Below are 27474 nucleotides of genomic sequence, written 5' to 3'. Positions count from 1 at the left end.
TTACCATAAGTATTCTTTGATAATTACCGATGACTATTCGCTCTTTGTTCAGATAAATTTGATCTATATTATTAAATATATAGCAAAATAAAAAAAATGCATGCTCATGCAATATTCTACATTAATATAAAAAAAAATGGCTGTAAAACAAAAAAAACTAATATTTTTTTTAGCTTTCAACAAGCACAAACAAAAAGAAATCATTTCAAATCAAACAGTTAACAACAACTGTAAAACAATTTGATAATGTGAACTAAGGAGCTAGCACAACTATCTAGTTGCAGTAATCCTGGCCTACTAATATCACCTCACTCTGTTTTGGACAGTGGGAGAGGTCATAGGAATATTATTGCAAAACGCGACAAATATATTTTACCTATTTACAAACTGAAAAATAATTGTACGGTTTAACGAGCGTTTGCACAAATATTCTAATTAATTAAATTTAAAACGAAGTAAAACAAAACTATGCTCTTTATGGAAGGACGCAGTGATTATTGTTGGTTTTGATCAAATCACTCCTTTATTTCGAAGTTTGACAATTCCATAAAACATATCGCCGTTATACTTACTCAACCTCGTATCTGCAACACTCATTTGATGACAAAAACACCCGTATTCCGAATGAAAGAAAAGCGACATTTCCATCAAATGATTGTTGCAGATATGAGGTTGAGTAAGTATAGCGACGATATGGCGCTGATGGTGCTGAGGATCTACCGCGAAAATTGAAATTTCGTTTTGAAACAATTTTGATAGCACACCCAGTACAAGTGTTATTTATACGATTTACATTTCATACAAGTTTGACGTTTAAATAACACTTGCACTGCGTGTGCTATCAAAATCGTTGCCGACTTATCTTGGTCTAACTCTATCTGCCTTGAATAAGCCAGAGTGATAGCGATGACTCGGTGGACCGGTTTTTTCTTACGCCTCGGTCACGAAACGCAAGCTCCGAGCGTACAGTCGCCATCAGATATATCGGAGCGGCCGAAGTGCTCATAAATATCTGGTAACGCACTCTAATGCGTTGACAATAGAGGCGTTCAGATATTTGTGAGCACCCTGGCCGCTCCGATATAACTGATGGCCACTGTACATACTCGATGCTTACTCCGGGCGCCATGTTTTGGTTAAAACAAATGTGTGACGGTCGGCGTCAGCACCGAGCGACCACGATCGGGGCGTGCGTTCAGGGACTTTCGGATTAGACTGTACAGTCAGTATCAATAGGGAATATTACTGCGATATTCTGCCGCTAGAGTGCAGCGCTAGCGCCAAAAATAAACCATAGAGTAACTTATACATACTGTTTTTTGACAAGTTTTCACAGACAATAAAAATTAAAATACGGGAAACGCGAAAATCTAAATTTAGTTATAACTAGTTGGTCAAACCAATTTGTCAGTCAGTAAGAACCAGGAAAACTATACTCATCCTTTTCTTTTGGGGGCTAGTACTAGTGTAAAACAAAGATAGTATAATTCTCTCTGTCTATGATTGAAATGAGACAGTCCATTGACAAACTATATCTGCTGTTAGATAACGAAATTTCGATTTTCTTGTATCGCGGTAGACCCCCAGATTGTGATGAATTGTGGTAGTGGCGCCCCGTACGCAGAGTTTCGCGTAATATTTCCTATAGTAGCGGATAAAACAACGCGTCAAAAGGTATCTGCCACCCTGGTATTATATGGAATTAAAACTTAACAGATGGCGTTCAGAAGTTTTACTTTCACTACTGTTAGATACTTTTGACGCGACTTTAGTGACGTGACTTTAGTCTGCGGCGGTAGCACGGTCGCATTTTTATCGCTTGTCACCATGCCTATCACGTTTTAACAAGTATGTAAGTGCGAAAGTGACGGGCATAGTGTAGTGACAGGCGATAAAAATTGAACCATGATGCGCCCGCTGATCCGCTTCTTGTGGACTGTACACAAACAATAAATAACTGAATGATAGTTATAGATCAAAAGCAGTGATTTGACAAAACGCCGCAAACAAAACACACCAAGCAACATTTCAACAGTACTTGAAGAAGTTCTTGAAAATGTTCCCGGGCGATAGCTTGGTCGGGGTCGCCGAGCTCGAGGTGGAATTGCTACTGTTCTCCGCATCCGAGGAGCTACGATATATCACTATGATATAGTATATGCTATGGTCATACACAATACTAAAGTAAGGCCAATCAAACGGGATCAAACATGTAAACTTGAAAATGTTCCCGGGCGACAGTTTGGTCGAAGTCGCCCAGCTGGTCGTGGAATTGCTACTGGCCGTGTCCGAGTAGCTACGACATATCACTATGATATAGTATATGCTGTGGTCATACACAATACTAAAGTAAGGCCAATCAAACGGGATAAAACATGTAAACATAAAAATGTTCCCGGGCGAAAGTTTGGTCGATGTCGCCCAGCTGGTCGTGGAATTGCTACTGGCCGCGTCCGAGTAGCTACGACATATCACTATGATATAGTATATGCTGTGGTCATACACAATACTAAAGTAAGGCCAATCAAACGGGATAAAACATATAAACATAAAAATGTTCCCGGGCGAAAGTTTGGTCGATGTCGCCCAGCTGGTCGTGGAATTGCTACTGGCCGCGTCCAAGTAGCTACGACATATCACTATGATATAGTATATGCTGTGGTCATACACAATACTAAACTAAGGCCAATCAAACGGGATAAAACATGTAAACTTAAAAATGTTCCCGGGCGAAGGTTTGGTTGATGTCGCCCAGCTGGTCGTGCAATTGCTACTGGCCGCATCCGAGGAGTTACGATATATAACTATACTATAGTATAAGTCCGGGAATCGGTCATACACAATGCGTAGCCCATACAAACGGGATAAAACATGTAAACTTGAAAATGTTCCCGGGCGACAGTTTGGTCGAAGTCGCCAAGCTGGTCGTGCAATTGCTACTGGCCGCATCCGAGGAGTTACGATATATAACTATACTATAGTATAAGTCCGGGAATCGGTCATACACAATGCGTAGCCCATACAAACGGGATAAAACATGTAAACTTGAAAATGTTCCCGGGCGACAGTTTGGTCGAAGTCGCCCAGCTGGTCGTGGAATTGCTACTGGCCGCGTCCGAGGAGTTACGATATATCACTATGCTATATTATAGGTCGGGGAATCGGTCATAGGTCAAAAGTAAGGGCAACAAAACGAGATGCAGAATGGAAACAATCTGACCGTTACTGAGTAATGCGATAGCGAGCGATTATTTTCAATATGACTAACGTGGCACAAGAAAGTTGCTTTTGACAGTTGACAGTGACGATTCATAATTCCTAGAGATAAAAGAGTTTAGATAGCCTGAAAGTTTCTTTAGATTGTTTTTTCCTGTTTTTTTCTGCTTGTTAGTACAATAAGGTATTTTACTACTACATACATACTAACATTTTTTATCTCGTTTCGTTGGCCTTACGTATACGTAACAAATGGTTTCAATAACCTTATATATGTATTTGAAGAACATGCTTTATTCTTATTTGTATATCAATGACCTGTGTATAGTGCGACATAAAATAGTAAAAATAAAATGGAAATGAAATAAAATTCCATACTAAATTGTTGTCATGTTTAAATATTTTACGTCAAAAATGTGACAGTTACGTAAGAAGTGGCGCCATCAATAATTTTCTCCAATTTCTGGTCGGACTATACTATACTCATGTTGTTTAGTTTTGTCATTCAACCTCTCAATTATTAACCCTTCACCAAATAATATCTACTCATACATACTACACGGGCAATTGAGTACTGAGGTGAGATTGAAAGAAAGAGCGCCGTCTCGCTCACACATCGGGGCGGCGTGCGGGTCCGCATCAGTGCGGTAGAGTCGGACCAAGCTAACTCTTCATCGCATTTGCAATGACACGGTGTGGAAAAGACACTTAGAGTTAAACCAAGAATAGTCTGCAAATATTTTGATAGCATACGCAGTGCAAATTTTATTTATACATCATAATTTCATAGAAGTTTGACGTTTAAAATATCACTTGCACTGCGTGTGCTGTGCTATCAAAATCGTTGCAGAATTATCTTGGTCTAACTCTATCCCCACTTTGTCAAAGTCTGTGGTTAGCTTAGGGAGGTCACCACGGCGACTTGAAGCGATGGTGAATTAAAACCGCTTGACTATTGTCGCGTTTGTGTCTACTGCATCGCTTCTGTCGCGCTATGATATATTTACAAGGGGTCGCATGCCGCGCTTCAGTCGGCCGTGACTGAATCGCTGCAAAAAGTCACCGTGTGCGGCTTCCCTTAAACGGACCCATAGACTAAGAATGCTCTAGACCGAGTTTAGAGCAATTATTTCATGCAACCGATGATGCCACAAATGCGGGGGTGCGCGGGACGAGGTGAGCGAAATCCCGTGCCGTGATTGGTCCGTTCAAATACACGGACGTCACACAAAGACACTTTCGACTCGAACATGGAGTAAAATTACCGTATGCGTGGCAGAGGGGGTAGCACGGCTATGCTAAGTCTGGAGGATGTTTTGTCTGTGAACGGACCTGACCGCGTCCAAACAGCAACACTCTTAACTGTACATCGGTGGACCTTATTACAAAAGGCATAAGATCCAGTTAAGTGTGGGTATTGGTACAGTACATACCTCCTGACAGTGGTCTGTGTGGTGGTATTGGTGTTGGTTGTGTTGGTGTTGGCGGCGGTGGACGTGGGACTCCATGTGTTAGCGTCTCGCTCTCGCTTCTCCGCTGTCGAGTTTATTCTGTGCGGGAATAAAGGAGTTAGTATTGCGTTGTCACTTTTGGTTTATAGTTCGTCGGTTCATACCCTGTCCGTTCACAAAAAAATTACAGAATAGGTGTGACGGGAGCGATGCATGGTCGTTCCGCTTTAACACAAATAGCGATGGCAGTGTATGAATCGACTAAAGGGGCCCACTGGTTAACAGTCCGCCGGACGGTATCGGCCTGTCAGTTAGAACAAAATTTTGATAGTTCCGAACAACTGACAGGCCGATACCGTCCGGCGGACTGTTAATCAGTAGATCCCTTAAATGTGAAATAATTATAAAGCGTCAACAAATTGCGTATTAAGTAATAAGAGGAGTACATAATCTTAATAATGAAATGTTTATATGGAAAGTCAAACAAGTCAAAGTCTAGATACGTTGCCAATATGTTGACGCTTACCAAAGGGAAAGTAATAATACCATTATTAAATATACATATAGATAAATAAATCTTCTACTATAAGACCTCCTAAAACTACTTCTGAACTATATCCTATCCACCTCAAATGCCAACCACCAGGAAATAACAAAAATTAATTCATTATACAATGTATAACTGAACGAAAAGCAATTACTCTATTACTGACCTAAACATTAACGGGTTAGAGTAATTGCTTTTCGTTCAGTAACATACTGTATAAAACAATTAAAAAAGTAATCGCTTTCACAAATAACACAGTTATTCACAAAATAACTTTGAAAAAATAAAATTAAGATTTGATATTGCAAAAAAATTGTATAATAATCACTAATCAGATACACTGCATGTCTTCTCTACACATCATCCCGTCTAACTACATAATAAATAAACGTACGTATAGAATACCTGTAAATAACCCATACACATATACTGTACACATATTTACATATAGAGCGCGTATGTGTAGGGAATATTCGTACAAATGTGTCAGATATGAAGGCGAACAAACTGTGGAATATAATTCCTAATGGGCAAAGCAGTATAATAACTAATAATAAGGCACAAATGGGTCTGACAGAAAGTTGTTTACATACACATCTGTGCCTAATCCGTGTCATACATTTACGCCAGACATATCTGACGGATAGATCTGTGCGAATATCCCTAAATAATAACAGAAACACAGCAAACAAACAAAGTTCATCTAAGATCAACATATTCTGTAATTCAAACACACATACTGTAACAATTGAAAAATGGAGATGCGAAGTTAGTATGTACTTAGTACACAAGATGATAAGGTTGAATTGATCTTAAATGAAGTTAATATGAAATGTTTAATATGAATGTAACAATGTAGTGTTAGGGTCGGTTCTGGATTCAAAACACAAGATTTGGACAGTGGAAACTTTGTCGTGACTCATTTATACTTTCGAAAGACATTGATTTTAAAAGTCGTATGTACCATCACGCTCCGCGATTGTTGAGCCATTTATGGTCCTAGCTAAACTGGTTGCTCAATACTTACGCTATAGAATTTCCAATTATGAACCCTAAATGGCATAACAATCCCGTGATGGTACAAGAATAATTCGTTGCATGGTTCCATACAAAACTAGTAACGCGCAGTTTGACAATGTTGTTACAACAAAACGTATAGCGCTGTACAGCGTCATCGGCTTCAGCAGGCAGTTGTCAAATCGGAAGCAAGAATCACCTTAAAATCCATCTATTCAATAATGCCAACTTTCTTACGGGCATAGAGAAACAAGCTTGCAATTACAGATGTAGTGCGTAATTGTTTTCGTATTTTCTCGGAAACGTTCGTATTTGTCATGCTACTTCAGTCGTCAGTACTTTTTGTTCCGAAACTGACTGAAATAGCAAGACAAGTTAGTACCTTTCCGTGAAAATACGAGGGAAAATAAATATGTACTACGTCTGTAAGCTTTTATCTCTAAAGGTGCATCCTCACGGCAGTTAACTTTTGTGAAGCAACTGTATAACTAGGTAACTTACCTAATGTTGCCGTGTTGCACAGTGTTGCTCCACAAAAGTTAAATTCGGGGTGGATGCACCTTATGACAGAGGCAGCGCGTGCGCCGGCGTGGTAGTGTCGCCGAAATCAATAATATGTTTCCTAGCACGCAAGAATCATTTCTCGCAACAACAACAAGCTTCCATTGAACCAGCTCTTGTATAAAACCAATGAATCCAAAACCGACGCCAACTCGGGCACCTTGTCTGCACATCCTCGTTAGTATCATTAGTCTCCTTCTCAGCGAGCGGCGGCGGAGGTATAGAGGGGCAGGAGGAGGCCTTTATACGCGCCGTCACGTCGCGGTAGCGCTGATAGAAACTGTTCACAACACACAAGCATGCTACAGTGCTACGGTTAAACGGTTACGCAAGCAAGAGGCTTGTGGGCGTTATATAGGTACCTCTGACAGTCAAAATATTCAAAAAAAGGGATACTTAGACACGATTTACCCGCGAACGCGATATTGCGTCGGTGGAAAAGTTACCCCTGAGGTAAAAATCCCTAAAATAAAAATGCCCCGCATAGCGTAACGTTGCATCAGCGTTTGTTAAGCATAATTATGATCGATCCCTAAAGCTAGGCAATGTTTATCAGCAACAGAAAGAATTCTTCGTATTCAAGTAGTCAAGAACGCCCACACTATGAATACACAATCAGTTTGATTGCCAAAGCGCTTTATCGTAGCACTGTATACTGTAAGATTGTACGGTCAAGGAATCTGATTTATATGCGACTTCATTCGTTGTCACAGTAACAGTAAATCTATATAAGTAATTAATAATAACAATAATATGAGATCTCTCGTGGTTTTAATGTTGATTGTCACTGTGATAAAGTACGAAGTGGCAGAGAAATCAAATTTCTTCACTGTACAGTGTTAGGCTTACGACAGATGCGAATGTGGGAATGTGTAGGACTGCAAGACATCGTATCAAAGGCAATTTTTGAGACACGTGTGTTATAGCCCTAGTTACTGTAGTTATAGTAGCTTAAGTGTTATAACACAATACGATGTAATGTGAAATTCTTCGACGTGGATCGCAAAGATACAAATCAAGTCATGTCCTCATGTCATGTTGTACGTATGAATGTTTAGTATGTTAATATAGGTCTTGTAAACAAAACACAATCAGCTACATAATTTTTTCCCACATACGCTAATGAAAATGATGAACGAAGCTAGTACAACAAATTACATACGTTAACGAGTAAAATTCTGGAGATATTTTTAGCTCTAGAGTCTGTCTAAGCTAACTATGCACTCACTTTGAGACACTAATAAACGTTCTATTTTCATAACAATTTGACGTTTATGGGAGCACATCTACACTACGGCACCGCAAAGTATGTGCAGAGTTAGCTTGTCCCGACTCTCACGCTACTATGCCTATTATAAAACATCAGTTGAATAAAATAAGAATTATCATATTCGTTAAGATTTTTAAACCAGATAATGAAAATATGTGAAATTGTCAGTATCAGCTTCGAGGTTGCGCCTAAAACATGATTCATTATACTTTACAAATCCTATCATAATCCTTTGTTTTTCTAGAATAAACATCTAACCTCGCAGCTCGAGAAAAACAATAAACCAGTACATTTTACAATTATTAGTATTACTTTAAAAAATATGTTATAATTTGTCTCGACGCGTGACTATTTCATTTTGTATCCAATATAATCCCGGCAAATATTTTCTGTGATCTAATGGAGAAACATAAATAATATATGTACAGTCACCTGCAATAATATGTTACACAACGAAGGCCGCAAAAATATCTGACACGTTCTTATTTGTACAGCAATAAGAGCGTGTCACATATTGTTGCGGTCTTCGAAGAGTAACATATTATTGCAGGTGACTGTACATAGTCAGAGATAAAAAAGCTGAACATCACTTATTTGGAAAACATATCGTCACTACTTTGAAAAAATCTCGTATCTCGCACTGCTACTCAGAGTTAAAACGCAGTACCTAACTCTGTATGCATTCCCATACATTAGTAACCACATTTTGTTTTGATTGAAATTGACAGAACAAGATACGAATTTTTTTTTTAATAACCTTCCTTTAGACAAGTCAAATATAGTCAAGCACATTGAACCCTACACCGAACCAACGTACCCAGCTATCTTCGCCAGTTGCAATATCGGTCACCTCGTTGTGAAAATAAGGTTCTGCATCAACTACTTTTCTAATAACCCCTCGTGCGGCAAGATGCCTCGAAATGATCGCTCTGGCCGCCATTTTTAATATTGAAAACATAACAGCGCGAAAATTTTAAATATTGCTTTGCCGCGGGATAGTGCATTACTAGAAATCTGTACGTGACAGCGTGATAAAGATAATGGTGTCTTTCAATTGCATGGCGTTAAAAAGTGACGCTTATTTTATCACGTGGATAAAGCCGATTCACGTGATTAGCGTGGATTAATCGCCTCCTGAAGAATAACTTTTTTTTTGTTTAGGAAGTAATTTCTAAAAACTTTCATAATTAGTCTAAATTATGTGAAGCTCACTGGCAAAATTAATAGGTTCATCTCAATTATATGTATTAAATAAAATGCACTTCAACTAAGTCTCAATTTTCGACAAGATCTCACTTCAGTTGCATTTGATAACGAATTCTAAGTAATAAAATCAGATACTAAAATTATATCTCACCACTGCTATATGAAAAAATAAGGCTTTGCCAGGAGACAATCGTTTACTTATAGAAATCATTCATCTATGGCTAAACTTAAATAATGTATGGAAATATGTATTCACGTGCCATTTCGCTCGCGTCAGTCATCCCGATACATTTTTACATATCGATTGGCGTTTGTCGATAACCGCTTGTCTTTGCTACGGCCGCGGCCCTAAATAATCTAATCATAATAAAGCACAGACTCTTTCCATATCGATTTTTGTACTACATATGACCCGCCTGTTGATATCTCTATTCCACGCGCATAATTATACTGCTGTCCCACCCATGATGTAAGAGATAGCAACAGCCGGGTTATGGTTATGAGCTAGGTAACAGAGGCGTATTCGAAACAATTATCAACTAAGCTCAATACGGGTAAATGTGGCTGTGGGATAAGTGTAACTAATCCACACATTGGGGCCTGTTTACACGTTGATTAGTGTTTAGATATTGCTAGTTCATACATTTGCTACTTGCGTTTAATGGCAAATGTATGAACTCGCACTAACCACTAATCAATGTATACAGACTCCGGTGTAAAGGCCAGTTACACTTATCTCGCAGCCACACTTATCCGTATTGAGCTTAATAGCTACGCACGAAGAAATGGGAACGCAATCGCTGCGCGCTCGCGTGTCCTAAGTTCGCAAGTGACCGATAGTGCAAAGCCGACCTACGGACTCACAGGACGCAACACAGACAAATACACTAACTCGTTCGCGCAAGACCGAACGAAGGTCACCCGCGGCGGGCCCGACAACGTGTTGAAGCGGTTTATCAACAAACTCACTCGGTTGAATTTCTGTCTTAGTCTGAAAACAACCGTCAGTTTTCTGTGTTCAATGTGTTTGGTTTAGATGTGTAAAGTCTACAAATTCGTGCCTCGAATCTGATAACTAAAGTAGACGGTGATGCGTTAAGCCGACCACTGACTAACAGGCCGCCGGACGATATCGGCCTGTCAGTTATAACAAAAATTTGACAGTTCCGAACAACTAACCGGCCGATATCGTCCGGCGGACTGTTAGTCAGTGGTCGGCTTTACGGTATCACACATTATGCGGCTAAAAAGCAATTATACTATATAGTTGCCACATGCATGCACAGGCGTGTGGAGAACAGAACATACACAATGCGACAAAATTAAAAACACGTTTTAATATTGCTGACATTATACCAATACAACCAACGTAATTTAGCTGGATTCATTGTTGCCAACCAAGTTTTGGTGGGTAACAAGCGGGTATCATTTTGACGGGGCACTTAGGACTCTTTAGAAGTATGTATATGAAAATGACAAGAGTTTATGATAGGCCCAAACTATGTATATTAACGTTTTCTCCTCTACTCTTATTGAAAGTTCCATAAGGCCATCCCGTTCGGACTAGGTATTATTACTATACAACACTTGCTTTTAATTATGCGGTAACGTGGTCTGCGGCGGTAGCATGGTCGCGTATTATCGCCTGTCACGATGGCTGTCACGTTCTAACAAGTAACTGCGAAAGTGATGCATGACACGACAGGTAGACATGCATAAAAACGCGACCATCAAGCACTGCCGAAGGTCACAAGTTAACGTTTGACAATTCAGATACCACAAAATATACGGCGCCTAACTTGACCATCTTCTTTAGCAGTAAAAAGGTGCGTATTCACTATATTCACTATTTCACTATAAACAATATTTAGGTTACACTGTTTCAGAAATGTTTCAGCTCACAAAGTGTGGACGGTCTGAGATACAATAATGTTTACCGCAACGGTTTCTGTGTTACAGAAACATGTGGATTTCGGTTTCTGAAACCAGTGTTTCTAAAGAAAATGTTTATAGTGAATACGCGGCTTTAAGCTCCGGGGCACGAATCTTTTTCGTACACTTTACACATCTTATACATTGTATGTACTTATTCTTACGCTGTAGGCATTTAGAACTCTAGTTCCGAATTGTATTGTAATTTCATCCTCGGTCTCTTCGTTGTCAAAAGTCCTGGCATCCTGGTATTTAGAACTATAGCGATTCAGTTAGCACAATGTTATTCGTTAAAAATGAACTTGTCTCTGTCTTAGCATTATTTTGAAGAGATTAATAAATATTCTGAATGTTAACAATAACGTTAATGTCAGTGGTGAATTCTATAATAATTAAATGCGTTGTGACGACGCGGCGCAACGCAACGCAACCCTCCCTTACTGAAAACTTAAACGAGCTCAAAATATTACTAATGCGTAAAGTGTGTTCATCCTTACGTGTCTTATCATGTAAACAAACGTGACGTCAAAGTGTCATTCCAACAATACGGTGCATACACAATCTAGACATCGTAATTTCAGATGTTTTTGAGGTGATCCGTTCGTTACTGCGATTATTGATGAAAATCTTATTAGAAATTATAATTATGTGGTTATTTGGTTGATCTCAATACTTTGTGAGTTTTTTTAAGCATATACAACAACATTTTAAGTGATGATTATTGTGTGCTTCCAGAGAAAAGTGTGATAATGTCTTCGAGAAGTGTTTGTTTACATGATAGGACAAGTAAGGATGAATACACTTTAATGACATTACAGTTATGTTAACAATCAGGTTTTTGTATTTAATATTTACAGCATGATCATCATTTTGTATCTTGAATAGTGCTGGCATGTAAGGCTAACGAGACAAAGAAGCGAACACGATAGCGACTTCATAAACGCATTGTCACAAGTCAACAGTTGCGTAACATGCAATTGCATTTGTTTTCGGACAATTACCTTTACATAGACTTCTCTTTTATACAAGATGTTTTTTTTTTTTTAATTTAAGTAACTTTTCTCGAGAAACCGGTATTTTAATTAACTCCATTCTGGAGATAATCAATGATTTATTTTTATCTGATAAGGCTCCGACGACCGTGTACACTTGCTTTAGGGTCTGTTTATATTGATTAAGTATGAGTTTATACATTTGCTACTAAACGCAAGTACAGATGTACTGCATAATTGTTTTCCTTCGAATTTTCTGGGAAACGTTCGTATTTGTCATGCTACTTCCTCAACCTCAGTACTTTTGGTACCGACACTGACTGAAATAGCAAATTCACGTTCGTACGACTCCGTGAAAATACGAAGGAAAATAATTATGCACTACATCTGTACTATCTCGGACGGTCGATAATGTTATTGGTATATCATAGATTTCAATTGTTTGGTGGATTTTAATATAATGTGCGTGTTACAACGTATACGTAACCTATTACGTAATTACTTTTCACGAAAAAAAAATAGACAGTATAAAAAAATAACTATGCCATTCAGTTTCCTTAAATGTCCGTGTTACCCCGAAGTTAACGGTGTTTAAAAAAAACACCGTGTATTGTCGGACACACGAACCTTTCAGAGAAATTTTAACATGTTCACTGTCCCTATCTCAATTGTTAATCTTACGACTTCGTAATTGAGGCTTCCTGTGACACATATACGGGGCACGGACAGTGAACGTGTTAAAATTAAATTTTGAAAACAAATGCAGGTGCATTGAGATTGACAGGTACAGTCACCTGCAATAATATGTTACACAACGAAGGCAGCAAAAATATCTGACACGATCTTATTTGTAGAGCCATAAGAGCGTGTCACATATTTTTGCGGCCTTCGAAGAGTAACATATTATTCCAGGTGACTGTACCTACTTGCACAAAAAACTTATCTTGTCATACTGCACAATAATATCTTTAACATTTTACTGTGTGTAAAACATAAGATTAACAAATACTTTTGCTATATTTATAATAATTATAATCATCCGACGAAATTTATCAATTCTAAGAACATTATTACAAGATATTATTGCACTTGACTGAATAACCATAGAGGCGTGAAAATAAATTATGGACATTTTAGCACGAATGAACATAATTGCTTCCCCTTATTTCTCCATGCCAGCACTAGTCATCAATAACTTATCATGACAATCGCATAGCACAAGTTTTATTACTCATATATGTATATGTATGACAAGATGATAAAAACTTGAGCTAGCTATGCATAAGCTAGAGTCAGACCAAGCTAACTCTGCACAGACTTTGTATAGAGACCGTGCGTGTTGAAGAGTCTGCCATCTTGTGGCCAGAATCGGAAACATATGTGCACATGTACGTTGCCAAAGCAAGTGCTACCATCTACCGTTCTCGTCGGTACGTTTCCTTGTGCATAGTAGGTTCTGCCATTTTGTGGGTTACATCGGAAGCATAAACGACACATTTACGCCTCGCGACAATCTGACGGCTTCTATGCTGCTCCCTATAGTTTATGCACGGGGCCTATTAAGACAGTGTGGAAGTGTCACCATAAACGTAAAATTTCTGTATGACTTTTTTTGTGACATTTACACTTTGCTACGTCAAAGTCAGTGTCGAGTTAGCTTAGATGGACTCTAACGCTGACAAACGCGAGTAGTAACAATTTAACCCTTAATTTGGCACAAAAGCGTCAAGGTAGTGAGTTAAAGCCTCATTGACTCTCAATAATCCTAATGGTTTGCATTAGAAAAAAAAAACGCACTGCAAACCAAATTAAGGGTTGTCATGCCAAGAAAAAACGTACTCTATTCAAATATTTATAAGATCAAAATTAGAAAAACACGGTAGAGTGATAGAAAATCTTCGCATGCATTAGTATTGACTCACGTCTTGTCGTTTTCGAAACTGTGCGTCCTCCTGAGTATGGTGTCGTTGTCCACGGCGTTGTTCGCCGGTTTGTTCTCGCCTGGAAATAATATAGGGAAATCATTTTGATGTTTAAATTGTTCCAAGGTAAATTTGGGCAAGAGAAGATAACGTAATTATTGTAAATATTGCATGCTATTTTTTATTAGTTTATAAGTACATTATAATGCGGTGTCCTAACAGGGTTTGTGGTATACGTACTAATTTTTAGTTATAAGACCTATTGTAAACCCACAAAAGCAATAAACTATTGATGATGGATGAATTATGAATTATTGCTGGGAAGACCGTTATACGGCAAGTCTCGTATTTGTAGACGTACGTGGCTCAGACACAGTGAGCAAGGAAGTGCTTCACTCGTTCTGACCTACGGACGTTCTGTGGGCCAGTTGAACCAACCACAGTTAACAGACTGTTAAACGTCAAGCAGCAGAGATCTGATGAAAAATCCCATACAATAAAATTTAGCGAACGCTTCAACGCGTGACAGATGGTTTAGTACAACCGATGCTAAGTGAAGTACGTGTACAAACGCAAGAGTTAAAAGCGACGATGAGCTTGTAGACGGTCTTATCCACTTGAGGCTGGTAATGTTGATGTTTAAAATTCAGTTAAAGTACTACTACACTTGGATCATCCTCGCGTTGTATTTTAACGTTTCTAAAACTTTCTACAATACATCGAATTTTGTAGATATAAAGATACTTTTAAGGAATACGACAAATGAGACGACCACGTTACGTGAATGAGACGACATTTGGGACTCCGTGAAATGTACTTTCTCAGGTTCCTTATTCCACTCGGGTCTGGCGTAGCGTTGACGAAATCGCGGCTATCACATATATGCGAATTTGCATGCAGTGTGTGAGTTAAGTATACGCACGTATCGCGATGTCCCGCTCAATGAGACCTGCATCCAATATGAAGACCGTTTGAGGGGCATTCCAGAAAGGACACTTTTCTGATGACGCTCTTTATTTTTTTACACTTCTGATAAAACTAAGAAGCAGTTGGCATGATAAAGTTTGATGACTTAGCTTTAAATTCAACGGCATATTATACAAATTTTAGCAAGTTATTAACCTTTTAACGGTCCAGATAAAATAAAACATGATTCAAGCCACATCGCCTTTTTAAAGTCCTAAAAAATCTGGATTAAAAAAAATACAAAGGATGATGTTCAAGCGTGGTCATTTCCGCCATTCAAAATCTAAGTGCGCCCTATACAGAGTTAAGGTTGCTGTCATCGCGTCACGTGTCCGTGAAAGTAGACCTAAGACCTGATACTCACGTGTGACCTCCTGTTTCCTGAAGCTGGCCGTGCGCCGCCATGACGGCGCCTCCTCCTCCGCGTCGGGTGACGGCGCGCGCCCCTTCGGCGGCTTGCTGTCCTTAATGATCTCCGGCGCCGGCGGCTTGTCTGAGTGTGTACGTGAGATTAGGGGAGTTGATGGGTTAGCTCGAATTCGCAATTAGGAAGAGTAAACTGACAGACGTATTGAATGAAAACGCTTTATACGTTACACTAGTTGAGGATCCTTAAACGGTTCGTAACATGCGAAATTGCGACGTGAATACCCCGTAAAATAATTGTATAATGTTCGAGCATTACGGAAATCTTATAGTTAAGACTATAAAGTTATCTATAGTTCTTTTTTTTAGCATTTGAAAAAAGGTAAACAATCTTAACGTGTCTTATTAGCGAAATACACATTTGAAAAACAAGTCACGGCAAATACGTAACAATGAATCATATACGATTATTCACATATTTTTCTTTCTAAAATTGATTTTTAATTTAAATTATTTTTTCAATTAAAAGACACGTCAAGATCGCATAGTCTTTTTCTAATGCTAAAAAAACGAACTATATGTATCTAAATCACATGTTAAATAAATAAAAAAAATCTGTCAGTTTACTCATACTAATTCTGGATATCAATATGGGTGGTGCTGTGGAATATTTCGCTTATGTGAACGCATGCATGCTGTTGCTTGATACTTTAAAAGCTATGCAACTAAATATTTCACATGAGAAATATGAAATATTCCACATTCCATTTAAAATGTGACACAACATATACTGTAATGATCAAGGGGATAATTAATAAATTATTTCATTCTCATTCCTCATGAAAAAGTGCGTTAAATACATAATATACAACAATGGTGATATTTATGGTATCTGCAATGATAAAGAAGTAATGAAAATGTGCAACACGAACGATAACCGTGTGTTTGTAAGTTTAGGTCTACTGTTAGGGAAAATATAACGTAGTGGATCATTCCACGCCAAGAGTGACTAAAGTTACCATTTTATTGTGTGTACATTTTATGATTCAATACATTATTATGTTAATTAAGTGTCTACCTCACTAATAGCGATACAGGCTAAGCTTGGTATTCCTTGCTTAAATAGAGCTCGCATGCGAATTTGTTACACTATCGACTACGATAGTAACAATTTAATACACTATTTATTCATTATGCAAGTATTTAATAATGATTTTAACGTATTATAATGATATAATAGGAGCAATAGTGTATTACGCTTATCATGAAAACATTAGACCTAACTAAACAAACACTAAAAAACGCTACATCTTTGACAGCGTCTACATCTGTTACATGCAAATGTATGGCGGTCACCACCAGTAAAGACTACCCATCTTTTTCTAAAGCCTCATTTAGACGCATCAAGAACTTGCATGCGTTTTTCGTTACATTGCATTGGGCGATCGTTTGAATAAATTTGACTCAGTAGTTAGCAATGTATAGTCTGTTAAGCAAAGTGTGTCAGTAGCAATGTACAGCAAAGTGAAGTAAGGCAACACTCATAGAGCAGTATTGCGCTAAAAAAAAGCAGCAATGTACATCGAACCAAGACATGTAATTATCATAACCTCAAATTTTACAAATATTTACGACTAACGGGCATGGTTGTACATTGTAGGCACCTTGACGGTGCTTAAGTTGCACATGCACAATCTTATTTAATATAATGGTGACAGCAGAAATTTCTCTTGAAATAGCAACGATTTAGAATGTAAACAAACAAGATGGCTGTCATTCACGAGCCACATTCCACAGATAAAACACAGATGACACGCGATTTGGAATTATTCGAAAACAGTGTTGCTAACCCGCGATTTTTCAAATTTGCCGCCTTTTGCTACTGACAAGATTTGACCAACCAAGTATATCGAATATTGCATGCAAGTTCTCGCGACGTGTAAATAAATAGAGCTTAACTGTATTAATTAGAAAGGGGCGGGTAATCTATTTCGCGGGGCGCTTTCATGCTAAGTCTACAGCGTCGACTAAAGGTGTTATTCATAAATGCGGTACTAGCCTGAATTAACTACGAATCGTTTGTCATTATCTGTCATTTTGACTTATGTATTTGTATGATAGGGATAAAACATTATTTAACTAAATCAGGCCCGTAAAGTTTTACGTTTATTATCTAAATATTTGCTCACCATTAACCACGTCCCCTGTGATCTGCAACTCGACCCGCTTGACCTCGTGTCGCGGCGGGGAGAGTTTGCGTTTGTTGTTGTTGTTGAGGCGACGCGGCGCCTTGAGGGTGGCGTCCGCGAGCCACGACGATATGCTCGGGTCCACTAGGTCCATGCAGGTTTGGCCCTGGAAATATTACATTAGGGGTTACAATATAAGTATACTACTCACGTCAAATAATGGTCCCTATTACAGTTCCTTCAAGTTTATTTGGAATTAATTAAAAAATATATATTGAAGAAATTATATGTTTTTATTTTACCATATTTTGTTACATTTCTAAATAAATGAATGTGCTCTTTTAAAAAATATCTATGGGTCAACTGCTCCATATAAAAAAGAACTGTCATAGGGACCATCATGCGACGCGAGAGGTATATGATATGTACATACAACTGAACATACCTTCGACGTGTTATATTAAAGTGTTGTTATTTTGACATTAGATACTTCTCTTATTGATTGAAGTTTGTACTGTTTTGTTGTTATAATGTATTAGTATTGTGCAACCTAAACGATTCCTTTCGCAGCTCTGCCCGTACCCCCCGCAGTGTCCTCTAGCGTCCCGCTATATAAGAAATATTAGCAGTCAAAGTTGAATCCATGATATTAGAAAATCTGTTTCGTTTTAAGACTCCGCAGCTAGCTCGGCCGAATTTCACCTTCCCATACAAACGGAGTTTCCTTCTCATTTTAAAACTACGTGTTGGATTGTAATGATTAACTTTGAACATAAAATGACATCATGAGGTATTTCTATGCCTGTAATTAGTTTATACAGCTTCAGCATATAAAACAAACAAAATAGAGCAAAATCAAGTTTTGTGTGAAAAACTTAAATTCGCTGAATTTTTTAACTATGTTATCTGAATTACAGGCATAGGCATATACCTTATCCTACCGTAAGTACAAAGTTTCAGAGCAATCTAGCTAGTCGTTTTAAAATGAGAGCGTAACTACGTTTGTATGGAGAACCGAGCTTGCTGCGGACTCTTGAAATCGATTGAAACAAAACAAAAGCAACTCTACTCCATGTAATAATTATTTAAATCCAACTGGAGGTAATTTGACCGTGGGACGTAGAGGATCATACATACCGAATAGTTCTTGAGATGTGGATCGGCCCCACACTTGAGCAGTAGCGCGGCGGCCTCCTTCTGCCCCCAGAGCGCGGCGGCGTGCAATGGTGTCCAGCCCTCGTAGTCTACGCAGTCGGGTTCCGCGCCGCACTCTTCCAGAAGCATCTTGGCCACCTAGGGATATAAAAAATATTAATAAACAAACTCTGTCAATCTGTCTGTGGATGTTGGCATGCATCCGGGTAGGTGGGCTAACATAGCCACCAAGTGGTTGCCGGTAAAGAAGCGTGGGCAGGGAGGTGATGACGAGACGACTTTTACACCTCCTTTACAACTGGCCAGAAGAAGCACAAAATCAGGAGTTATGGAGTACTAGGGGAGAGGTCTTTGCCCAGCAGTAGGACACTCAAATAGGCTAAGAAAAAATGATTTATTCCTTTGGATTAGGGATCGGCATTGCGAGACGTATGTGTTTCGTAATTCTTTCAACTCAAAACTCTAAAAATCTAACTTCGAAACGCTGCTACCGGTTACAGTCAAAGGCATTATTTACAAGAACCGGCAACGGTAGCAGATAGGATATGAGCGGCCATTCGATGAAGGGGTTGCAGTTTTCAATATAATCAGTCTCAGACACTTCTCCTCTCCTTCTCGTAACCTCATGGCTGAGGGACGTGATAATTGTGGGCACTCTTCATTAGCGCTCTCTAAGCCCTGGACTCAGTGCATGCTAGCCTGCAATGTGGCGTTTATTGTCACTGACGTTATTCTGTCCGCCCAACGTGTGGACATACGTCCACCCCTACGCTTCCTTGCCATGCGACCAGTAAGTACTCTTTCCAAGGGTTTTCAGAGGCTTTTTAAGGAGCTTTTCAGACACTTACATCAATATAACCCTTGGCGGCGGCTACGTGAAGTGGCGTGCCGCCGGTCTTGGGATCCCTGACTTCCACGTAGCCGTTCGCCGCCCAGTTCTTGGCGTCGCTGAGCAGGTTGTCCACTTCCGCGTTACGTGATTTCTCGCAATCGATGCCTGCGTAACAGAAATATTGTAATTATTATTTGGTTTGGAAAACTCATCATCATCATCATCTATAATTTTACGGCTGGGTTCGGGTCCCATTGGAATTTTCGATTTTCCCGACAGTAGCTTCATGTTGGTGTACAAGCTTACTCCCCATCGTAGTCACAGGACTCTCCCAGGCCAGTAAATATTGGACGCTAAGTACGGTCAAGGAATTTAATTTCAGTACCATCTCGTACCTTGTCACAGTGGCAATATTTTGAGGTCCCTAGCGACTTTCATATTGATTGTCGTGACAGTGACAGGTGACATGGTACGGAAATTAAATTCTTTGACAGTACCGTCGTTAATTACCAAGCCCAGAAATAAATGTACAGGATACTGCCCATTCCAGGTGTCATTTGACAAGATGGAGGGATAGGCGTCAGGAGACACCTACCTGTTGGCTCAACGAACTTGAATAACTAGCCTGACTAGAGTTCAAATATGATCCCACTGGTATTATGCCACGAACGACACGAAAGTACAGTCACCACACACGGGAATGTTGAACCATTTAGGGTCCTAGCTAAATTAGACATTCCATAGCGCAAGTATTGAACAACCAGTTTAGCTAGGACCCTAAATGGTATAACAATCAAGGAGCGTGACTGTACCGACTCAATTTGACAGTTTTAGTACGAAAGCGACTTTCAGTGGCAAGTCATCCAATAGCAAACTGTTTTTACATAAATCCAGTAAAATGCGGTGCCACAATTCCTAAAATTAAGCATAAAAGGATGGAAATCATTGTTTTTGTTGTCCTCACCTTTCTCATCGATAGCCTTCTGTAGCAGTTGCTCCATTGCGTCGCTCTCGGCGATGTCGACCGCTAGTTCACCGTCATAATTCACTGCTGCGACGTCCGCTCCGCTCTCCAGGAGATACCTGAATATTTTTACAAATAATTAGAGAAATATTAAGAAAGTCACAAGTTAAGAAAGAGCGTCAGTAGCCTAAAGCATGCGACTTTCAAATGGTTCAAAATTATTATCGTTGTCGAGTGCTATGAGCCTATGACATGTTTTTCTAGCTGTAGATATTTTACATGAGAGCAGATTTCACCCCATACAAAAAGCTACACCACGTCATATTTTAAAGGGACAAAAAAACAAGACAACGAAAAGAATCTTGACCCAATTCGAATATCACAAATTCGAACCAATAATTATGAGGTTTTCTGAAACAGCGTTTGCCAGTCGTTTTTCGTTGAAGTTAAATATCGTGAGGAAACATGACTAAACCTCATGGGTTGTAGTTCCCCTGTATATAGTGCTGAATTTCGACCATGTTAGCTTTGCCCTATGATTAATATTGAATTTAAAACTTGTTAATAATTTGCCACTAAGCATCTCCATGCATTCTAATAAGATTTACTACGGCGTATGATAAAAAATAGTGACGTTCAAAAGGTTAATAATCCGTAGTCTATGCAACGGAGTTTTTAGCTCTGAGTCATTGTTTGGAATAGCTATCGGCGATGTCACTGAGTAAACTTAGCATTGCGTAACAAGGAAGTTTTGTGAAAAACGCTAATAAATACCGTTACCAAGTAATTCTTAGTGTAAGGCCTGAGTGGACGCTCGAGTTGAGCGTGCAGCGGGGCGGGGCGTGTGGCGTGGATGTTAAACAAATGCAAACGTATAGGAGCGGTCTTAATGCACGCTGCTCAAATCACTTGTGAGCCCGACGCCACGCTGCACGCCCGGCTGAACGCTCCGCTTCGAGCGTCCACTCAGGCCTTACACTTAGAGTTATGTTATGTGCCATTGTTTTCTAATGGAAGAATTGTTTGATATGATATGATGCCGACCGCCGGTTTACACTACCGAAGCACTCGCCGGCGAGGGCGTGCATCCTCACACCCTGAAACTTTCCTTCCGTAATCGCTCCGGCTGTGGTACGTGCTCCGAGGTTTTTTCGAGGGATTACAGTATGTGGTTCTTCCAACCAGGGGTGTACAGGTGTCTAAAGTGTCAGCGACTCGTGTGTCAGGGGCGGGTCTCACCTGGCTATGCTGAGGAAACCGCAGGAGGCGGTGGCGTGCAGCGGCGTCCAGCCCTCGTTGTCGCCGCGGTTCACGTCCGCACCGTGCGCCACGAGGAACTCTACCATGTCTAGGTTGTCGTCGATGCATGCCTGGAAACATTCGTTGGTAATTGTTAGAAAGTTTAATGAATGAGTGTTAAATATTAACATGGAAAACTATCGCATAAGGCAAATAAGGCCTAGTTGCACCAACCACATTTAACAGACCGATTAATGTCAAACAACAGTAAAGTGTGAAATTTCTCATACAATAATATTTAGCACACGCTTTAACGGTGACAGACGGTTTGGTGCAACTGGCCCTAAGAGAAACAAGGAAGAAAAACACACCACAATTTTCGGAGCTCTTTTGCAAAATGTACGTATACTTTCGCAATTTAGCATAATATGTTATTCTCAAAAACTGAGTGTCTGCGATAGCTCAAGTTTATCCTATACCCTCTGTGAGAGTCAATCATCTTTTTCGCTTTTGCTTTGTTTAGTCATAAAACTCATAAATAAACATAATTATTTTAAAAATCGGTAAAGTGTGAGTCCCGTTAAATGTGTTTCGCAATAAAAAGACATGTCAAGACTGTTTACTATTTTTCTAATTCTAAAAAACACCTAGTAAAAGCCAGAAGAGTAGCGTGCAACCCAAGCGGTTATTATTGCTAAAACAATATTTTCTTCTATCATCCAAACACGAGCGAGCATAATGTTCCGTTTAGAATTCGCTGAAGCAGTTACACTTAATTAATATGATCATTTGATCTACACTGCGTGTCAAATTAAAAGAGATTGCAGAGGCATTTTGTGCGCAGATCATTTTCGCTAAAAATTCGCAAATACAACATTACTAAAAATCATTTTGGGACTACCTTATATGACTATTACTTACTAGTAATTAATGAATTATTCGCCATTGCATCTCAGCATCGCATAAGAATAATGCATTAGCTTAGGCGCAGCAGTACGGAACCGTGGCAGGGTCAGTGCCATCCAGGGTTGTCAAAAGGAAAAATATGCAAATTAAATTAAATATTATAGTACCGAGTAGTAGTATTAGTGGGTCTAATTAATGGCACGTTATTAATTATTAAATTACTGGTATATTTCCATATTCTAATAAACTTTTCGAGTGTTTGATGTAATTGCTCTTGTTTAGGAAATGTTCATGATTTTTAATTATTAGCCGGTACTGTACCATCTGTGCAACGAAAAACATTTGCATGCTTTAGACTTTAGAGGTAATGTCAAATCTCAGTGAGATTGAATTCTGAATTGGAATTACATGTTTAGAATAATGCTTTAAATATAACAAAGTGGGGTTAACAGTGGGTGATCCTGATAGATTGATTGCAATCAATTGCGGCTTCTATAACGTAAACCAAAAGCGCCCTTTTTCGTGTCGAATCTTACTTGTTAACCCATTTATTGTTTGAAACCACGCTCCTAAAATTTTGTTTCAAGTTCTTTAATGAACTATCGTAATATTTGAGCGTCATATTAACCATTGGACAGCCCTAGCGCGAGCCCACTGGAGCATTCATCGCTGGGACCCTCATCGCATATAACGCGGTCAACTTCTTACCAACTCCAATACATCGAAAAGGCCGAACTTGCCTCGTCTCCCTATCACATACGACTTTTAGTACAATGGAGTTTTTATTGTGAAGGAAGTCTCTATACACTTAATTAGTACGTCTATATTCTTAATATAACGGAGATGAAAAAGGAGGTAGGCGTGCAGTGAATTTTATGGCATGCATATATATAAGTTGTACAAACATTTTTAATTAAATTAGTCATATGAGCCGTTACAAACCTAAAACGAATGAATTAAATATAATTTCGCACAGCAACTCATAGCAGTATATCCCTACAGAATTCGCATATTATGTAATTTCTCTATACAAATATAGAAATAGAATCATTACTAAAATAGATGTGTTCATTAGATTGATTCGGCTTGGAGAATTGGTCAGTGGTCAGAGTGGGTTAAAGAGATATATAATACTATCCCGTATGCCTTGATAAGCGTTTGATAGCGTTGTTAAAGTATGACGTGCGTCTAGCTTAGTAGATATTAGAGATTTTCAAAATTGCCCCGTTGTAGAAGTTATCCCAATGCATCTAACTCTTAGATAGAGGGCTCCTGTCAAAGTAAATTTTGTAGTTACAGTAAATTTACTGCCATCTACCGACACACGACGAAAACTCAAAATGAAAACGTATAAAACTATCGAAAAAATTTATATATATGGATAAATGATTTTGACCCATGTTCATTCCGCACCTATGTGCTAAAATTGTAAAATTTGAAACGGTGTCGTCAACGCCATCTAGCCGACCATAGGCCAAAGGTGTGTGCGCCATCTATCCGAGAATGACTTTTTCTTGATTTCCGAGGCACGTTTTTTTCTTAGTCTTTATTCATCTTATACGGAGTTACATATGTCTTTGCTCTTAGTAAGTATACTTACTTATACAAACATTGCAAGAGTTATAAAGCCTTGTATAATTACTTATATTGAATTAAAATTTAAGAAAAAACCCTAAGCTAATTCATTCATAAGAGTTAAAACCACTTTATTCCGAAAATGCCTTACATCATTAGGGGCTATTCATAAATTACGTCATTTCAAATTAGGGGTGGGGGGCTCTGCACATTGGATGATGGTAGCATGACGTAGGAGGAAACGCGGTCATTCGAAGCATGATTTTTGGATGATTTTAGGGGGAGGGGGGTCAAAAATCGTCAAAAAGCGATGACGTAATTTATGGACAGCCCCTAATATGTAAAAGAGCTGATATTCTTCAAATTACTGGATCGATTTTTATTAAACATAGCTAAGAACCACGTAAAACTCGCTTTCACGTAAAAACACCGCATCGAAATCGGTCCATCCGTTTGAGAGATACGATGCCACAGACAGACACACAGATAGTCATAGGCGTCAAACACATGACACCCCTCATTTTGGGTCGGGAGTTTAAAAAAAGTAGTACTACAGAATAATTGTCAAAGCTAACGTATACACAAACGACATATCAGATAGTTGAGTACCTGCAACATTAACTGATCAATATAGACTTTACGTCCTGGCAATAAGGTATACGTCTGGTCAGTCTACAGTGCCGACGATGGTACATGAAATTATGATCCACAATGGAATGAAACACGATGACATTGGACTTAACTATCGTTTCATTATCAGTCCGGATGTCGGGCGTGCGAGGCACACGATTATTATGTCATTTCAACAAATTCAGATTATTCATAAGGTCAATGTGGCTAAATAGGGTATTATACTGTATTTAAAATAAATTATTTTACACCATGCATGAAATAAAGCACCAGATAATTATTAGAAAAACACAGATAGGAGTTATTTTTAAACACAAGGTCTATTTAATAAATCGGATAGAAATATAAAAAGTAGGTGAGTTGACCGTGACGTCACGATGTAATGTTTCATATAAATTCCATATTTGCAAATCGTTTTGACAGTTCTAAAAAAGTAACTAATTTGACTAGTAGGAAAAATACCCTACTCTGTCACAGGGGCTATTCGAAATCGTGGCGTGACTCGCGTCAGCGCGAGCGATCTTCGAGTTCATATCAAAATAAGATCAAAACCAGTGGTGGGCAAACTTTCTTCATGGGGGGCCAGAAAGTTTAGGAAATTTAAGTGGAGGGCCAGAGTTGTAGCCAAAATTTATTTTGATTTGTGATAATCGTGGGCCAATGCCACATAGCCCATATACTAATTATTTCATAGGGCCGGCGGCGGGCCGGATAAAATCCATTCGCGGGCCGGAGCTGGCCCGCGGGCCGTACTTTGCCCAGCACTGATCAAAACCATACCAAGTTATTGAATTTGAATCGGGGTTTTGCACAAGTGACGTAAGACCGAATCACTTTGACCTCGGGCACAATTTTCCGGCCCAGTTCTATATATACCGGCGCTACATCAAACCATCAGAAAAATATTCGGGCCGGTCAGTGACAGCGGCTGAAGCCCCCTTTGAACGATAAAGGCCCGTTCACATGTGGCCAGTTTCACTATGATATATAAATGATGTCATTTAGTTATCGTGTGTTTCGCTCAACACAACGGACAATTTAAGTCTCTACGGACAGTACGTCTACCATCAGTTTTTACATTGACATATACGCTCACGTCTACGTAACTTACTTTCTATGCATCTCGCTCGTACTCGCATATTAGTGCAAGCGAGATGTACAGAAAGTAAATTACGTAGACGTGAGCGTTATGTCAATGTCAAAACTGATGATAGAGGCTCAGGTGTCTGCGCAGACTTCTTTGTAGTGATAGAGTGTGAAATTGTGTAAGCACAACTTTATCTTGATTATTTTTAATTAACAAAAATAAATCATTTTCGATTTTAGATTACATTTGTGTGTGTTTATTATAGGTACTTGAAATTTTGATGAGATTACACTAAAGAAAGACACTTTTATTTCAATCAAAAGAAAAAATGTTGAATTCGTTTCAATAATTAGGCGTTTTGCAGATAGATATTAAGCATACTACTGGTCTAAATTCTTTTATATTTTCATGAGATGCCTAATTAAAAGTTTGTACGGACATTTCATTTATTTTATTACTTACGGACAAGTTTCAATTATCTCATGAAGGTTCCGTAACCCTCGGTGCGCGAGTTTTATGAACTCGCACTTGACCGATTTAATTTCTTGGCGTCGGACACTTGTCGTATTTTTACGGAGTAACAAAATTATAAAATAATAATACCAATACTACGTAAGTCACAGTTTTAATGTTTGATAATCAATCTTACAAACTGTCACATGGCAATTACATGAGGCGAAATAACAGTTGGCAATCACGTTTTTTCTATAATTACTTTTAGCGTTGAGTCTTAATATTCGTATCGTTTTTTTTTTATTTCCCATGTCAAATGAGCATAACTGACTGTGTATGTGCTCTGTGCTCTGTGTTGACCTCGCTTATCCCTAAGGCTCCACTAATTTAAAAATTTCCAAAAACAGAATCGACAAAAATATTCTACAGGGTGAAAAAAATTTCTTCTACTGTTTCCTAATCAGGACCCTTACCCCGAATAAGTCCTTATACGGATCCCGACTATTATTGTTTCATCTTGTATATAAATAATATCGATCCCGCTTCATACAGGATGTTCAGGAGAACAATTTTGTCCAAGCTGAAGCGGAAACCTTCGCTCAACTCGGTCAAAACTGTGACATTTATGATGGCTCTTGTTCTCTTAACAATAAAGTCGCGTCAAGATGATTTTAGCAACTATTGCTGCTGACTGTACTCTATCATCGATTTTGTGGTACAGTCGACGTCAAAGATATGTTTACACTTTTGCACCTTACTCCCTTGTAATAAGGCAAAAAATGTAAACACATATCTTTGACGTCGACTGTACCAGTAAGAAATGCACCCGACACAATAGATCAAGTCACCGACCCAATTGCGAGCTATCTAAAGATATGAGCGCGCTAAAAATACGCGTTATAGAAACAAAACGCGGCGATAAATCAGGTGGACTAAACGCGGATGCGCTAGCGACGCCGATCTAATGATTTAAGACAATGCAATGCTAAACAACACTA

General features: G+C 38.9%; 1 protein-coding gene across 1 annotated transcript in view; it reads right to left on the bottom strand.

The window, feature by feature from the left end:
- The window catches only part of LOC134804150 (protein phosphatase 1 regulatory subunit 12B), a 103987-nt gene that overhangs the window by 50949 nt on the left and 25564 nt on the right, over positions 1 to 27474 (bottom strand). Inside the window, exons 2-11 of the mRNA XM_063777095.1 lie at positions 21826 to 21956; positions 20587 to 20705; positions 19639 to 19787; positions 18773 to 18928; positions 17636 to 17801; positions 15445 to 15573; positions 14115 to 14193; positions 6953 to 7072; positions 4650 to 4766; positions 2039 to 2131 (exon numbers count right to left, since the gene is read on the bottom strand). Coding sequence (XP_063633165.1) covers positions 2039 to 2131; positions 4650 to 4766; positions 6953 to 7072; positions 14115 to 14193; positions 15445 to 15573; positions 17636 to 17801; positions 18773 to 18928; positions 19639 to 19787; positions 20587 to 20705; positions 21826 to 21956 — 1259 coding nt within the window. The remainder of the gene's footprint in view (positions 1 to 2038; positions 2132 to 4649; positions 4767 to 6952; positions 7073 to 14114; positions 14194 to 15444; positions 15574 to 17635; positions 17802 to 18772; positions 18929 to 19638; positions 19788 to 20586; positions 20706 to 21825; positions 21957 to 27474) is intronic.

This window comes from Cydia splendana, chromosome Z (assembly GCF_910591565.1).
Source record: "Cydia splendana chromosome Z, ilCydSple1.2, whole genome shotgun sequence".
In the NCBI taxonomy this organism is placed as follows: domain Eukaryota; kingdom Metazoa; phylum Arthropoda; class Insecta; order Lepidoptera; family Tortricidae; genus Cydia; species Cydia splendana.
The sequence above is the reverse complement of the archived record's forward strand: the minus strand, read 5'-3'. Positions and strand labels throughout refer to the sequence as shown.